Source organism: Pituophis catenifer, unplaced genomic scaffold (genome assembly GCF_029215685.1).
Source record: "Pituophis catenifer annectens isolate HBS135680 unplaced genomic scaffold, rPitCat1.0.hap2 SCAF_4, whole genome shotgun sequence".
Classification (NCBI taxonomy): Eukaryota; Metazoa; Chordata; class Lepidosauria; order Squamata; family Colubridae; genus Pituophis; species Pituophis catenifer.
In genome coordinates, this window is record NW_027256884.1 from 124,892,354 (window position 1) to 124,909,445 (window position 17,092).

A 17,092-nucleotide genomic window follows, 5' to 3' on the forward strand; every position below is an offset into this window, starting at 1 on the left:
ACGGTATTTCTTCTCCAAAGCAGGACAAGGAGCTTACCATTCAGACCTTAAGCATTTAGATAACCAGACATTCAATGTGTTGTCCTAACATACAGGTAGTCCTCATCTTACCATGGTTCATTTAGTGACTGTTCAAAGTTACAACTTTGAAAAAAAAGTTACTTTATGACCATTTTTCACACTTACGACCATTGCAGCGTCCCCAGGATTCATGTGATCAAAATCTGGTCACTTGGCACCTGACTCATATTTATGATGGTTGAGGTGTCCCGGGGGTCACGTGATCCCCTTTTGCGACCTTCTGACGAGCAAACTCAAAAGGGAAGGCAGATTCACTTAACAACTATCTTACTAACTTAATGGCAGTGATTCACTTAACAGTGGTGGCAAGAACAATGGTAAAATGGGACAAAATTCACAAATGTTTTGCTCAGCGATGGAAATGTGGGGCTCAAATGTGGTCGTAAGCCGAGGACTACCTGTATAGAAAGCAACACAAACTTCCTGTCTTGTTTGATATGTACCGTTTTGATACAGAACAGAACAGGACAGGACAGGAATAGGAATAGGACAGGACAGGACAGGACAGGACAGGACAGGACAGGACAGGACAGGACAGGACAGGACAGAATAGAATAGAATAGAATTCTTTATTGGCCAAGTGTGATTGGACACACAAGGAATTTGTCTTGGTGCATACGCTCTCAGTGAACGTAAAAGAAAAGATACATTCGTCAAGAATCATAAGGTACAACACTTAATGATAGTCATAGGGTACAAATAAGCAATCAGGAAACAATCAATATCAATATAAATCGTAAGGATCCAAGCAACAAAGTTACAGTCATACAGTCATAAGTGGAAGGAGATGGGTGATGGGAACGATGAGAAGATTAATAGTAGTGCAGACTTAATAAATAGTTAATAGTTAGTAAATAGTAAAAGAAGGAGGAGAGTGGAAGCTACAACAAATATCAACATAAAATGGTAATTGGGTTACTAGTTCGATATTGACAGTCTGCTTGTACAGCAATCACGAAGCTTTGGAATGACTAGAAAGAAAAGAGATTTAATCTGCCAATGTTAGATCTGCTTTCTTTGAAAATGTGGAAATCTGCAATCAATGAGTTGTGTTTTAAGTATCATTGTCCTAAAAAGAGTTCTGTTATCGGGTGACATTGTTTAATTCTGGGGAAAGGTATCACAATTAGAGAGAGACAGACACAGATGCATGTTTTAATTTCTCTAGATTTCGATAGGCCATTCTGTCAATATTACCACCCGCCAATCAACATTTGGAAACCTTTTATGCCTATAATTTTTGACATCTGCCTTTATTTTTCGTTTGCATGGATTGTGGTTGGCATGATTGTGTACTTTTTGGCATGATGGTTCCGTTGTGTTGAATCCAAGTGTTTACAGTCATAAATGGGGGTGCTTGTAGGTTTTTATTATAATTTTTCTCCCTTTGTTTGTTTGTTTATTTGTTTGCTTTTGTTACTAAATTTTAAATATCCTTGGAGAGTAAAAGTGGCATGAAACTCTGGTGACCAAAATAAGCATGTTTTTACCTATATTTTTGGAAGCAGAAATGGATGCTGCAGGTTTTTTAAGCAGCCTGTAAATCTATTAGGATCGTGAAACAATTAAAAAACAATATTTAATAGATCTGAACAAAGAAAGGAAAGCAAACCGACGTGTCACGATGAATGTGTATAGATTTCTGTTATTTCTGCAGTAGCTCCCTGCAAGATTCAAGGATTCAATGAGCCACGGTGGCGCAGTGGTTAGAGTGCAGTACTGCAGGTTACTTCTGCTGCCTGCCAGCAGTTCAAATCTCACCAGGCTCAAGGTTGACTCAGCCTTCCATCCTTCTGAGGTTGGTAAAATGAAGACCCAGATTGTTGGGGGCAATATGCTGACTCTGTAAACCGCTTTACAGCGCTCTCTAAGCGGTATATAAATCTAAATGCTATTGCTATTGCTAAGTCATAGAATTTTTTTTTTACAAAAGTAAAATAATTAAATACAGGTATGCAAACATCAAAGCACACAAATATAAAGTACGAGTAGATATACCGTAGCAAACAGTAAAATACAGCCGTAAGAAAGGAAAAAGCTGCAGCTTTCAGATGTAGCTAAATCAGAATTCTTAGCTAATGGTCCTGGATGATAAGAGTTTGTCCATATTTGAAGGATCGCCCATCTCCTCATCTTCTTCTAGTTGAGACAGGACTTCTTCAGGGCTTTTAAAATGCATCTTTGTAGCTGCATTAATATGTCCAATAATACACATGGACCGATGCTTCTGCATAAACATTCTGAGCTCAACTTGCATCGATTTAATTTATATATATATATTTTATGCAAATCTGGAAATAAACCTCAATATACCTCAATATATTGGGTCCCCCATAAAGGGACGCAGTGGTTCAGTGGCTAAGACACTGAGCTTTGTCGATCGAAAGGTCGGCAGTTCGGCGGTTCGAATCCCTAGCGCTGCTGAGCTCCCATTCCTTGTCCCAACTTCTGCCAAACTAGCAGTTCGAAAGCACGTTAAAAAATGCAAGTAGAAAAATAGGGACCACCTTTGGTGAGAAGGTAACAGCGTTCTGTGTTCCTTTGGCATTTAGTCATGCCGGCCACATGACCACGGAGACATCTTCGGACAGCACTGGCTCTTCGGCTTTGAAAGGGAGATGAGCACCGCCCCCTAGAGTCGGGAATGAGTAGCACATATGTGCGGGGAAAACGTTATCTTTATCTTTATCTCTACCAGGGGTGGGTTCTACTTACCTTTACTACCGGTTCGGAATGGGATCGCATGCGCAGATCACCGATGACGACATCCAGGGCAGTGGGTGGAGCCTCCCGCCAGTTTTACTACCGGTTCTTGCGAACCGGTCCGAACCGGGGGCAATTTACCACTGATCTCTACAGCACAATTGCACATCATGAGTTTAGGGATGTAGCATATATTATACACGCAGAAGACCCTAGATTCATCTTATGATGATGGGACATCAAACTCATAACCAGTAAGAGAGAGGTGGGAGGGAAAAACCAGAAAGTCCAATGGCCTCTTGAAAAAAGTACCTTTGGAGACAAGTCTCCACAGACGTACAGAGATCTTAAAAACCTTTGAAGATCTCAACCACCTTTGACTCTTTCCCTCCTTTGTTTTCCTTCTCGATGCTTCGTTCTTGAAACCAGCGAAAGAAATTGGACACTGTCACCACAGTTGTTTCCCACTTTTACCTAGCCTAGTTGTTTTGTCAGCATGAGTGTGACAACAATTAGACGTCCTTGTTTTTTTTTTTTTCGGCCATGCCTCTTTTCCTTCAACAGTCATTCAATGACAAGCGTAAAAAGAACTTCATCTTTTCGCGAAAATTCCCCTTCTACAAGAGCAAGGAGATGTGTGAGCAGGACACCAGCGACCCGGAACGTAAGTAAAATGTTTTAGAGACGACGTCGCAGCGAAACACGTGGGTGACTATGCACGGCACCTCATACACACTAGGCAAGCCTAAGTCAGGTTCAGGACAGGTGAGGCCTTACTACTATGATCAATGTATATAACACTCTGGATTCCCTCTGGGGTTTACGGGAGGAGAGGGAAGCCAAATTTTCTATCGCTACTGCTTGAAAAAGTCAAAACATCCATTGGTAGGCCGCCGTTCCTTCACTCGGTCCATCTCGAATTTTGAGTAAGGAGAAAGCCACGTCTTTATTAAAAAATATTGTTTTGGGGACTGAGGTTTCATAACTGTCTCCATCTTAGCTAGTGATGTAGGTCGTCCTCGACTTACCACTATCCACTCAGTGGCTATTCAAAGCTACAACGGCACTGAAATAGGTCCTTGACAGTGGCGAAATGCTACCGGTTCGGACCGGTTCGGGCAAACCGGTAGTGATAAAAACTACCGGGTGAACCGGTAGTAAAAAAAAAAAAAAAAAAAGCTACCAGTTCCTCTGAACCGGTATTTCCGACGATCAGCTGTGCCGCGCAATTTAAAATCGTTAGGAAGCAGGAAATCTTGCTTTCTAGTGAATCAAAATCGCGCGGCACAGCTGTTTGCCCCCCCCCTCGCTGTTCTACTTACCTTCCCAAGCCTCCTTTTTCCACGCGAAGCACATGTTTGGCACGTACTGTGCATGCACACATGTGCAGCATGCATTTGGTGTGCACCACGCATGCGTGGGCAGCGAACCGGTGGCAAACCGGGGAAGATTTCACCACTGGTCCTTGGTATTCTCTGACTTTGGTTGTTTTCACTAGAACTGATGATGTTACCTAGTTTGGGTCATGAAATGTCTGCAAGAAGACAACCAAGCTCAGAGGGCACCAAGGACCCTCTCATATCAACCCTGAGCTACAAATATTCTCCTCTATTGGTACAGAAAAAGGTGAGTTGCACAGTGGCCTAGAGGTGGAGCTCTCGCCTCACAACCAGAAGGCTGTGAGTTCGATCCTAGGTAGCGACAGATATTTCTTTCTCTCTCTGGGAGCAAAGAGAAAATATCTGCTGTGAACTCCGTGTAGGCGTCAGGGAGGGCATCCGGCTCAGCTTCATTCAGTTGCCCGACTCCACCCCAAATTTAGGGATTACAGGGTTGTTAAAAGGGGGGAAATAGTGCTGAAAAAGGTGAGTTATGACCTGTCCTCGCACTTATGACTATTGCAGCATCCCCATGCATAGCAGAATTTATTTTTAACCATTGCAGTGTCCTGGGGTTACATGATTGCAATCCTCCCAGCCATCTCCTAACAAGAAAGGTCCATTGGGGAAACGAGGTTCTCTTAACAACTACATGAGTCACAACTGCAGCTATTCGCTTCACGACCATGGCAAAAAAAAAAAAAAAAAAAGTTGTAAAATTGGGTATGATTCACTTAACAACGACCTTGCTCAGCAGCGGAAATTCTGGTCTCAATTCTGGTCATATGTTGAGAACTACCTGTACTCCTTGGTGAATTGTGCCTGTGAGTTCAACACTCAAAGATTTATAGCTTCAACTTGTTAGCTTCACAGTTCAGTGCATTGAACTGGAAGGCTCTTGATAATGAGATGGTTTGGACTAGTTCCCAGCTATTTAGGAAAAAAGGGGGGAAGAGGGTGGAAATGTCTTATCTGTGAAAATCAAATATCTGATTGAAGTTTTCCCACTTTGTCGCTTCACAGAATGCAGCCAAAGTGGAAAATCAAGATGCGAGCAATTTCCAAGCCATACAGTACAATAAAGAGAGAGAAAGAGAAAGAGAGATGATGAGTCTCCACTGGATTTAATACCTATTATTGGGCATTTAGGGGGAGTGGTGCAGTGGCCTAGAGGTGGAGCTCTCGCCTCACAATCAAGAGGCTGTGAGTTCGATCCTAGGTAGAGGCAGATATTTCTCTCTCTGGGCACAATGAGAATATATCCACTGAACAAAACTCTGCATTGGCGACAGGAAGGGCAGTAATCATTCAGTTGCTGAGACTCCACCCCGCAAGGGATTATGGGATCGTTAAAAGATTATGATGATGATTGGGCATTTAGGGGGATCTAGGGAGCACGATGGCTCCACAGTTAAAGACGTGAGCTTGTCAGCTGGAAAGATGACAGCACAGATTCGAGACCCAGGCATTGTGTGATGGGCTGAGTTCTCATTCCTAGCTCCAGCTCCTGCCCATTTTTCAGTGCTGTTGTAACTTCAGTTACTAAACAAATAGTTGTTAGTCAAGGAACTACCTGCATTTCCCCCCCAAAGAGAGTCTTTTGCTTTCTCACTTTAACCACATCGCTTTGGCTTCCATGAAAGTCTTTGAATTGGGGGATTAAGCCTTATTTTGCTCAAAACCCGGGAATCCAGATTGGATTATCTGCATGGTCTGTCATGGTAGTATCCATTTCAACTGCACTGACCTGTTCCTTCCTTTTCTGCGGGTGTTTTTTCCTTTCATTGCTCTCTCCGGGGACTGCCGTGCAGGACTTCCCCGGATTAGGGGACGACGGTTATGGGACAAAGACTCTGAGTAAGTTCCCAGGAATGGTCACTTATAACCCTTTCGTTGGAAATAACTTTGTTTTTCATTTCATTTATTTTATTTTATTTATTTTCTTACTTTTAAAGTTTGGCTTTTTTTCCCCCTCCCTAAAGAACTTTCTCCTCCTCCTTCTAAGCATGCACAAGATTAGATTTTACTTTTGGTCCCCAGCTTTGAATGCACTGGGGGAGCGGGGAAAAAAGAGGATTTTTCATCGTATTTTATGTTCTGCATGACAACATTAATAGCCTATAACCTATGCAATGGGTATGTCAATCTCTGCTGATAACAACATTTTTTCCAGTATAATGCATATTGATTCTTTTGTGACCATGGATTTCTTTAAAAAAGAAGATCAGTGCTTTTTTTTTTTTTTAGAACAAGCTTAGGATTCTTGAAAAGTTGAAAAACAGATTCCCAGTCAAAAAATAGTTGATGATGAAGAAGCTTGCCAAAAGGCAACTTATCCAAGATGGACAATAGGGAGTAAGGTTGATGATGAAGAAGCTGCCCATATGATGACTTATCTAAGATGGACAGTAGGGACTAATTTGATGTTGAAGAAGCTGCCCCAAAGATGATTGATCCAAGATGGACAGTAGGGTATAAGGTTGATATTGAAGAAGCTGCCCAAAAGATGACTTATCCAAGATGGACAATAGGGAGTAAGATTCATGATGAAGAAGCTGCCCAAAAGATGACTTATTTAACATGGACAATAACGAGTAAGGTTGATGATGAAGGAGCTGCCCAAAAGATTACTTATCTAACATGGACAATAACGAGTAAGGTTGATGATGAAGAAGCTGCCCAAAAGATGACTTACCCAAGATGGACAATAGGGAGTAAGGTTGATGATGAAGAAGCTGCCCAAAAGATTACTTATCTAACATGGACAATAGGGAGTAAGGTTCATGACGAAGAAGCTGCCCAAAAGATTACTTACCCAAGATGGACAATAGGGAGTAAGGTTGATGACGAAGAAGCTGCCCAAAAGATTACTTACCCAAGATGGACAATAGGGAGTAAGGTTGATGATGAAGAAGCTGCCCAAAAGATTACATACCCAAGATGGACAGTAGGGAGTAAGGTTCATGACGAAGAAGCTGCCCAAAAGATTACTTATCCAAGATGGACAGTAGGGACTAAGTTTGATGTTGAAGAATCTTCCCCCAAGATAATTGATCCAAGATGGACAGGAGGGTATAAGATTGATATTGAAAAAGCTGCCCAAAAGATGATTTATCTTATACTAGGGTGTAAGATTGATGAAGAAACTCCCCAACTTATCCAAGATGGATGGTAGGGTGTAGCTGTCCAAAAAATGACTTATCTAAGATGGATAGTAAGGACTAAGGTTCATGGTGAAGAAGCTGTCCAAAAGATGGCATGTTGAAGATAGATAATAGGAGGCACTGTAAAGTAGAAAAGTGGGATATAAATACTTTAATTCAGTAATAAAGAGGTAATAAATAGAGGTATTAGATATTTCCTTTTCTCTATCATTTTTCTTCCTTCGTAAGACAACCATGCACAGTAGATGAGACAGTATATAATCAATATGATAGTGCTAATTTTCAGTGTAGGTATCATTTCCTGTCTTGATGCACACAGACTAAAATGATGTCAGAATATTTATACTTAGAATACTTATTCTAAGACTTCTCATTTCATGCTAAGATGATCCATCTCCAGCCTTGGACACTATGCATTCTGAAGAATCCAGCAGTTTGAGGGCAAAAGACAAGACATTGGGCAAAAAAAAAAACCTCCCAGAATGCAGCAAATCACTCTTTTGAAGACTTGCTAGCTCAGTTCTGGCCATCAGAACTGGCATCAAGGTGGCACTTCAGCTTAAGTTCCTCAGGTTTCGTTTCAGATTAAAGAGTTGGAGACGGTTAATGTCCTTTGTTCTCAACTTTCATCTTCATTCTTCTTTCCACCACCTTTTATTAATAATTTTAGCAGGTTGCGATTTGGAGACAGTTAGAAGATAGAATAACAGAATTGGAAGGGACCCTGGAGGTCTTCTAATCTAACCCCCTGCTTAGGCAGGAAACCCTACACCACTTCAGACAAATGGTTATCCAACATCTTCTTAAGAACTTCCAGTGTTGGAGCATTCACAACTTCTGCAGGCAAGTTGTTCCGCTGATTAATTGTTCTCACTGTCAGGAAATTTCTCCTTAGTTCTAAGTTGCTTCTCTCTTTGATCAGTTTCCACCCATTGCTTCTTGTCCTGCCCTCAGGTGCTTTGGAGAATAGCTTGACTCCCTCTACTTTGTGGCAGCCCCTGAGATATTGGAAGACTGCTATCATGTCTCCCCTAGTCCCTCTTTTCATTAAACAGAGCCTTGGTACTACAGAGGTTTAATGCACCCTGTTATTAACACAGCTGCCTGCAATTTCTGCAGGTTCGATTCTTACCAGGCTCAAGGTTGACTCAGCCTTCCATCCTTTCTAAGGTAGGTTAAATGAGGACCCAGTTGTGGGGGCAATAAGCTGACTTTGTATAAATATACAAAAGGATGAAGGCTATTGCTGAGCACATTGTAAGCCGCCCTGAGTCTCCGGAGAAGGGCGGCATATAAATCAAATTAAAAAAAAAAAAAAACTAGACATACCCAGTTCCTGCAACTGTTCTTCATATGCTTTTAGCCTCCAATCCCCTCATCATCTTTGTTGCTCTTCTCGGCACTCTTTCTAGAGACCCCACATCTTTTTAACATCGTGGCAACATCGTGGCGATTTCATGTTCTTTGTAGCAGAAGTCAGATCTGAAAATGTTCCCCTTAGGGCTGAAAACGTTTCATGTTAAGTGAATCAAACTTCCACCTCCAACAAAGAGAGATTACAAAGTTATAAAGCCAGTCAAATCCTAGGCAGAAAAATATATTCAAGTTCTTAGGGCATTTTCCTTGCATCTGAGCATTGTTGTTAGTTGCGAAGTCATGTCCGACCCATCGCAACCCCATGGACAATGTTCCTCCAGGCCTTCCTGTCCTCTACCATCCTCTGGAGTTCATTTAAGTTCATGCCTACTGCTTCAGTGACTCCATCTAGCCACCTCGTTCTCTGCCGTCCCATTCTTCTTTTGCCCTCAATCGTTCCCAGCATTAGGCTCTTCTCCAGGGAGTCCTTCCTTCACATTAGGTGGCCAAAGTATTTGAGTTTCCTCTTCAGGATCTGGCCTTCTAAAGAGCTGTCAGGGTTGATCTCCTCTAGGACCAACTGGTTTGATCGCCTTGTAGTCCAAGGGACTCGCAGAAATCTTCTCCAGCACCAGAGTTCAAAGGCCTCAATTCTTTGATGCTCAGCCTTCCTTATGGTCCGACTTTCACAGCCAGACATTGCAACTGGGAAAACCATCGCCTTGACTATACACACTGCATCTGAGCCTAGGATACCACAGTTACTCTGGATGTTGGTTAGTTAAATCCTTTAAAGAATCTTTAGATAAATCAGTTCAGAAATACATTAGGTAGTTCTTGGCAAGAAATCTTTGCTTCTAGATTACTGATTTTCAAACTGTGCCATAGTTCAAGACGAGTTCAGGCAAAAACAAACTCTCATGTCAGTAGCAATTTCACGTTGTTGCAAAAGTGCAACCGGGGATAAATGTGGACCATATTTAAAGGAAGCTTCTCAAAAGTGGCTACTTTGCAAATCTTTTAGAACACAGTGGATGTCATTCCCATCCATCACAGCATCGCTGGAGGGGCAGGACAAGAGCTGCAACCTTACAGAGCTGAAGGATATCTCATCCAGCATGACAGTTTCATTCAACATCGGTTCAAAATGCTGAAGAAACAATGCCCTCTAGAACAGGGGTCTCCAACCTTGGCAACTTTAAGACGTGTGGACTTCAACTCCCAGAGTTCCTCAGCCAGATGTGTGGTTTCGCCAGTGCAGTATAAAGTGGTACTACCACTTCACAAGAACCTGAAACTATCGCTCTGCTCTTGTGAGGTTCCTTCACCTTCTTTTATTTAGGCTTCTGTATCTTTCTATATTAGTGAATTTCCCTTAAACTCGAACAAATCTGCAATATAAGAGTCCCCCCTGGATGTTACAGTATGTTCTGCCCCAGCTACGGACCCCAAAGAACACAGCACACACAAAGTTTGTACAAAACTTAAATTTACTAAAATAACTCAGTCTTTTCCAAACAAAGGCTGTTAATAAACTTCCTTAACAGCCTACAAGAAAACAAAGATAAAGTAATCACATTCTTACTAAGGTTGGCAGAAAGCCCAGAAGCAATTTGCAGAGAATCCAGACGCGAAGGAGAATGAACTAAAGTTGTTCCCTGCAAATTGCTTCAGTCGGCGTTCCTCCTTAAATAGGCTAAGGGAGTGGCCAATTAGCCCCAAGCTTTACTCTCGAGGAGACCTCCTCCTGAGGAGCCACTCCTGCCTTTTGGCAGCTCTGCGCACCCGTGCATTGAGAAGAGGCTCCTCCTTTTCATCCTCTTCACTTGAAGGAGCTTCTGGAGGTTCTGAAGGCCCTGGCTGAATCCCCGCCTCTGGCACCACATCTTCTCCAGCCTCCTCATTGTCCGACTCGAGTGCCAGCTGCACAGGCTGCTGGCGCAACACCACACCAGCCTCCTCGCTGTCAGAATCAGCTACAATCCGCACAGGCCACTGACGGGCCACAACACAGTAACAGTAAAAGAGTTGGAAGGGACCTTAGAGGTCTTCTAATCCAACCCCCTGCTTACACAGGAAACTTATACTATTACTAACAAATTACTATCCAGAATCTTTTTAAAAGCTCTCAGTGATGGGGCACCAAAACATCCAAAGGCAATTTGTTCCACTGGTTGATCATTCTCACGATATTCTCCTTCTAGGTTGCTTTTCTCCTTGATCAGTTTCCATCCATTGTTTCTTGTCCTGCCTCCAGATGCCTTGGAGAATAGCTCTTCCATGTGGCAGCCCTTCAAATATTGAAATACTGCTATCCTGTCACCCCAGTTCTTCTTTTCATAGACTAGACATACCCAATTCCTGCAATCGTTCTTCGTATGTTATGGCTTCCTGGCCCTTTGTGACTTCTTCTTTGAACTCTTTCCAAAATCTCAAACTCTTTTTCTGTATTGAGGTGACCAAAACTGGATGCAGCATTCTACGTTTGGTCTTATTAGGGCTTTACAAAACGGTACTAGAACTTCGTGCGATCTTCATTTTATCCCTCTGTTAATGCAACCTAGTATTGCATTGGTTGTTGTTGTTTTGTTGTTTTGAGTGGTGTGGTGGCCTAGAGGTGGAGCTCTCGCCTCACAATCAGGAGGCTGTGAGTTCGATCCTAGGTAGAGGCAGATATTTCTGTCTCTGGGCACACTGAGAATATATCTGCTGAATATAACTCTGCATTGGTGACAGGAAGGGCATCTGGCCAGGAAACATTCAGCTCCATTCAGTTGCTCAAACTCCACCCTGCAAGGGATTATGGGGCCATTAAAAGAAGACGACAAAGAAGATGATGATGATGATTGCATTGGCTTTTTAGGCTGTTCAGCCAGTCAACCAGTCAGCCATTTCCCATCATCGAGTCAACCACGACCTGTGTCTCCTATTCTACTCTATTTCTTCTACCAGAAAACATGTTGTGTTTTTGGCAATGGGCCTGCTCAGTCATCGCTGGGCTGCTTTGAGCATCCTCTCCCTCTAGAGTTCTTCCCATTAAAGATTTGACAAATTTCCAGCAGCTTTGGTGTTTCAAGCTTTCACTTTTTTACAAGGAATAGTATTTCAGTTGTAAGCATTGGCACTCGCCCTAAGCCATGATCAGTTTTCCATCCAAGAATAGATGCCAAGCAGCCCAAGTAGAGCAATCCAGAATTAACCAGCTGTTACAGCTAACCAAAAATGGTACATAAACTGAATTCTTTCTTGATACTGATCTCAATATTCTAATGTAAGTCAGTGCCTTGGGACTGTCATTGCTTTTCAATAGCCAGACCGGATAGGTAGAACAATGACAGTGAATCCTCGACTTACAATGATTCATTTAGTGACCGTTTGAAGTTACAACAGCACTGAAAAAAGTGCTCATGGCCACTTTTCACTCTGGAGCATCCCCATGGTCACGTGATCAAAAATTTGGCACCCTTGGCACCTGACTCGTATTTATGACGGTTGGATTGTGATCCCCTTCTGACCAGCAAAGTCAATGGGAAATCATCCCACTAGTCAGGTGATCAAAATTTGGACTCTTGGCAACTGGCATGTACTTTTACAGATTAACAGAGTTGGAAGGGACCTTGTAGGTCATCTAATCCAGAGGTCCCCAACCTTTCGGACCTCATGGACCACTAAATTCATAATTTAAAATCCCGCAGACCACTAATATGATCTGCCTAATGACCAGCTGGGTGGGCGTGACTAGGTGGTCATGTGACCGGGTGGGCGTGGCCAACTCAATGTCACTCACATCAAGGGGCACCTCAAAAGCCTCTACTCGTCCCTCCCACCCACTCCTCTCTTGCCTGCCCGGGCTCCTTAGGGCCCCAACAGGAAGCAGTTGGGGAAAGAGAAAGAGTTGGCAAAACAGCTGGCTCAGTTCAAATTGGATCTGACCGAGAAGGAGACTCAGCAGAAGCACCTCACTGAGGACTAGGAGCATAGGCTTTCCAAGCAGAGGGAAGACCTGCGGGAGTGCAAGGCCAGGTACCAGTGCCTGGAGGCTCAGCAGGCTAAGATGCTCAGCCGGTTCCAGGCCATGATGCAGTCCCACTGGAATGAGGCTTTCCGGCTCTTTGCCACCAGTGGCTCTTCCCTCCAGCCTTTGCCCAAAGCCCCACACCAGGAGGCTGAAGCAGACCCCAAGTCGGAATTTCTGGCCCCCTCTGCCCCTCACAAAAAGACCCTGAAGGGGGAGACTCTCTGCAGCAACACAAACGTTCATTGCACGTATCCATCCCAGGGGCCTTAGTTTGAGGATCCCTGATTTAGTGCAATATTAAAAATGCAAATAATTTTTCTGCGGACCACCAAAATGTTCTCACGGACCACCAGTGGTCCACGGACCACCAGTTGGTGACCTCTGATCTAATCCAACCCCCTGCCCATGCAGGAGACCCTACACCATTTCGGACAGATGGCAGTCCAATCTCTTCTTGAAAGGCTCCAGTGATGAAGTTCCCACAACTTCTAAAGGCAACTTTTGTTCCATTGGTCGATTGCTCTCACTGTCAGAAAATTTCTCCTTATTTCCAGGTTGAATCTCTCCTTGATCAGTTTCCATCCATTATTCCTCCTTCCTTCATGTGTTTTGGAAAATAGCTTGACCCCTTCCTCTCTGTGGCAGCCTCTCAGATATTGGAAGACTGCTATCATGTCTCCCCTGGTCCTTCTCTTCGCTAGACTAGCCATGCCTGGCTCTTCATATGTTTTAGCCTCCAATCCCCTAATCATCCCGGTTGCTCTTCTCTGCACTTTTTCTAGAGTTTCAACATCTTTTTTTATAGTGTGGTGACCAAAACTGGATGCAATACTCTAGGTGTGCTCTTACTAAGGCTTTATAGAGTGGTATTAGTACCTCACGTGATGTTGATCGAATTCCTCTGTTTAGAGGTGGGCGTCACATAATTTAACAAATGGTTTGCCCAGAATCGAAAATGTGAGCGCATGCTGCATCAAAAATATGGCGATTGTATAGGATGGAATAGCTTCATTCGTGTGTGCCTTGCACACATGCGTGCTGCATCAAAAACCCGGCAGGTTTAGCCTCCAGTCCCCTAATCCTCTTGGTTGCTCTTCTCTGCACTTTTTCCAGAATCTCAACATCTTTTTTAGAGTGTGGTGACCAAACCTGGATGCAGTATTCTAGGTGTGGTCTTACTAAAGCTTTATAGAGTGGTATTAGTACCTGACTTGATCAGCCGTACTTATAACAGCTGCAGTGTCCCGAGATCACTCTATCCCTTTTTGCGACCTCCTGACGAGCAAAGTCAATGGGAAAGACAGATTCACTTAACAACCGTGTTCCTAACTTAACAACAGCAGTGATCCACTTAACAACGGCGGCAAGAAAGGTTGTGAAACGGGGCAAAACTCTCTTAACAAATGTTTCGCTTAGCAAACGGAAATATTGGCCTCAATTGTGATAGTAAGTCAAGGACTACCTGTATAGACAGCAACACAAACTTGCAAGGAAGGTCGAATAATGGAGAAAAATTGGCTTAAGAGCAATTTTGAGCTCGATTATGGTCTTAAATGCAGGGCTACCTGGGAGCCTACAGGACTAAATCAAAGATTGTTAGAACAAGAAAATCACTTGCACTTTCCAATTTAAACCTCAGTGGGACACCACCAGTGCTAAACCTGTTTCCACATGCCAGGTTTTTTATCTGACCACATACCTGGGAATTTAAAGTTGTTGGGATGGAGATTTTAAAGAGTCATTTCCATCTGTAATTTACATAAGACTCTGTAAAAAGAGAACAGACATTTTCTGTTCTGCTAGCAGTCACCCTGGAAAATGTAATCTATATATATATAAAAGCCAAATACCACTCACTCATCACAAAATCTCCAGAAAGGTAAAGCCTACAAACTTGAGATTTAGCACGTACATTCCTCTTGGCTTCTAGGTGCTCGCTAAGAAAGGATTTTTCAAAATGACCATCAGAGCATTAGTATTTCATATACAGTATTATATTCACATGCTCTGATGCTAAGGAGTTAGACGTTCTACTCCCCCTCCCCATCTGAAAAGAACTCTGTTCCAACTGTCAATTGCCTTAGATTAACATACTCTGATGCAGTCTGTGATTCACCATGAAATATAACCTGTTTTAGGACCTCCCCTAGCTTTTTCTGAATGAAGTGGGGAAGCTACAGAAAAATTGTCCAACTATTGCAATGTCACTCTTCATGCGAAACTTTTGTATACAGGTAGGCCTTGACATCCAACTACAATAGAGCCCAACATTTATGTTACTAAGCAAGACAGCTGTTAAGTGAGTCATGCCCCGTTTTAAGTCCTTTCATGCCAAAGTTGTTAAGCGAATCATTGCATCTGTTAAGCTAATAACAGATTTGTCAAGTGAATCTGGCTTCCCCGCTGACTTTGCTCGTCAGAAGGTCACAAAAGAGGATCATGTGATCGCGGGGACACTGCGACCGTCATAAATATGAGCCAGTTGCTGAGCATCGGAGTGACCATGGGGATGCTGCAATGGTCGCAAGTGTGAAAAATGATCATAAGTCACTCTTTTCAGTACCGTTGTAACTTTGAAGTCACAAACCATAATTTGGGGACTACCTATATATTGCATCATATCAAAGACCCACCTAGATAACAATACGACTTTGACCAGTCTTGCTACTTATAATAATAATAACAACAAGAACAGGACATGGCAGTACCTAGAGAATAGAAAAGAAAGAACTGGAGGAGACCACAAAATATAAAGACCTGCAAATAGAAAGAGAATGACTGTGGTAGAAGCAAGCTAAGGTAGTACCAATAATCATAGGCCCCTTGGGTCCACTCCCAAAACATCTGGAGCACCACTCGAATACCATCGGCATTGACAAATTTGCCATCGGTCAATTGCAAAAGGCGGCTTTACTCGGAACAGCTTCCATCCTGCTATGACATCTGCATTACCATCAAACCTCCACCTCTGCCTAACCCAAGCCCTTGGAAAGGACTCAGTGAGTAGACAAAAACATCTGGAGCACCACTTGAACAGCATCGGCATTGATAAATTTGCCAGCAGTCAATTGCAGAAGGCAGCTTTACTTGGAACAGCTTCTATCCTGCGACGATATCTGTAACACCATCAAACAGCCAGATGTGCCCATCGCAGTTCGTTGGTAAGGACTCAATGGGTCCTTACCAACACAAATGCCAAACCCAGTTTGAACCTCTAGATGACTGTGCAACCAACAACAACAATAATAAAAAACACAAAATATCGCCACCTGGCCATCGAAACCTACGCAATTGTGGATGAAACATGTAACAGTGATACCCATTGTCATCGGGGCACTTGGTACCATGTCCAAGAATTTTACAAAATACATCAAGAAATTGCAGCTTCCTGCAATAACACCAGCGGAACTGAAAAAAAAATGTGCTACTTGGAACAGTGTATATTTTAAGAAGATACTTGGTTGATACCTAGGACGCTGGCAACAACCCATATCAACCATCAGCGCCAGTCAATGATATCATTTGTGATACATTTTTAAATGTTCCGTTGACTGACTTTCCTATTTAATGAATAAAAGAGATAGTAATAATAACATAAGCAGCAGCCACAGTGGTTAAAGATGTCTTAGAAGGTAACAAATGAAAGAAAAATAGTGGTGGGTCAGAACAGAACAGTCACCCCTTCTCACAATTTTTTCCCTAAGGGTAATTGTGCACGTACCTTCACAAAAGAGATAGATAGCCCCATACATCGCTAGCCAGTCCATGTATATCTCATCAGTGGTGGGATTCAGCCAGTTCGCACCACTTCGGGAGAACCGGTTGTTAACTTTCTGAGCAGTTTGGTGAACTGGTTGTTGGAAGAAATCCTTAGGGCAGAGAACCGGTTGTTAAATTATTTGAATCCCACCACTGCATCTCATATATGAGTCATGTCACATGGCTGACGTTCCCCCCTTTGGTTTCTCATCGCCCTTCGAAAAACATTTGAGAAATGTTTGCGGAACGAAAGTCTTTGCAAAGACATTCCTGACGCTTTCTTTGGCGGCTGTATATTTGAGGTCCATCCCTGGCAATGCTGCCCTTTCTCGGCGTATCCACCGATGATAATGTCTTTGGCCTTTGTTAGTCAAGTTTCTCGGAAACTCTTTGGCTGACTTACCGCACTGTCGCTTTCCGATTCTCCCTTTTGCATGCCGATTGCATGACTGGGGTGATCGCTTGACATTCTTCTGCTGCTTGACTACCTCTCCTTTTTAATTTGCTGTCCTGTTCTTGCAGAACATCTCTCTTCTAATGCCAGCGATAGCGAAAGTAGCTACAGTAAGTTACTGCATTTCTTGGGTTCTTTTTTTTTTTTTTTTTACTTTGGCTTGCCTCGGAAGACTGGA

The 17,092-nt window shown here is 43.0% G+C and overlaps 1 protein-coding gene across 2 annotated transcripts in view; it reads left to right on the forward strand.

Annotated features, from left to right (window-relative positions):
- The window catches only part of DLG2 (discs large MAGUK scaffold protein 2), a 1,162,532-nt gene that overhangs the window by 1,127,112 nt on the left and 18,328 nt on the right, over positions 1–17,092 (forward strand). The window contains exons 22-23 of one of the 2 annotated variants that reach the window (XM_070942955.1): positions 3,349–3,448; positions 16,983–17,024. In XM_070942955.1, the coding sequence (XP_070799056.1) occupies positions 3,349–3,448; positions 16,983–17,024 (142 nt within the window). Of the gene's footprint in view, positions 1–3,348; positions 3,449–5,974; positions 6,021–16,982; positions 17,025–17,092 lie in introns of both variants that reach the window. The other variant, XM_070942956.1, reaches the window with a different exon arrangement.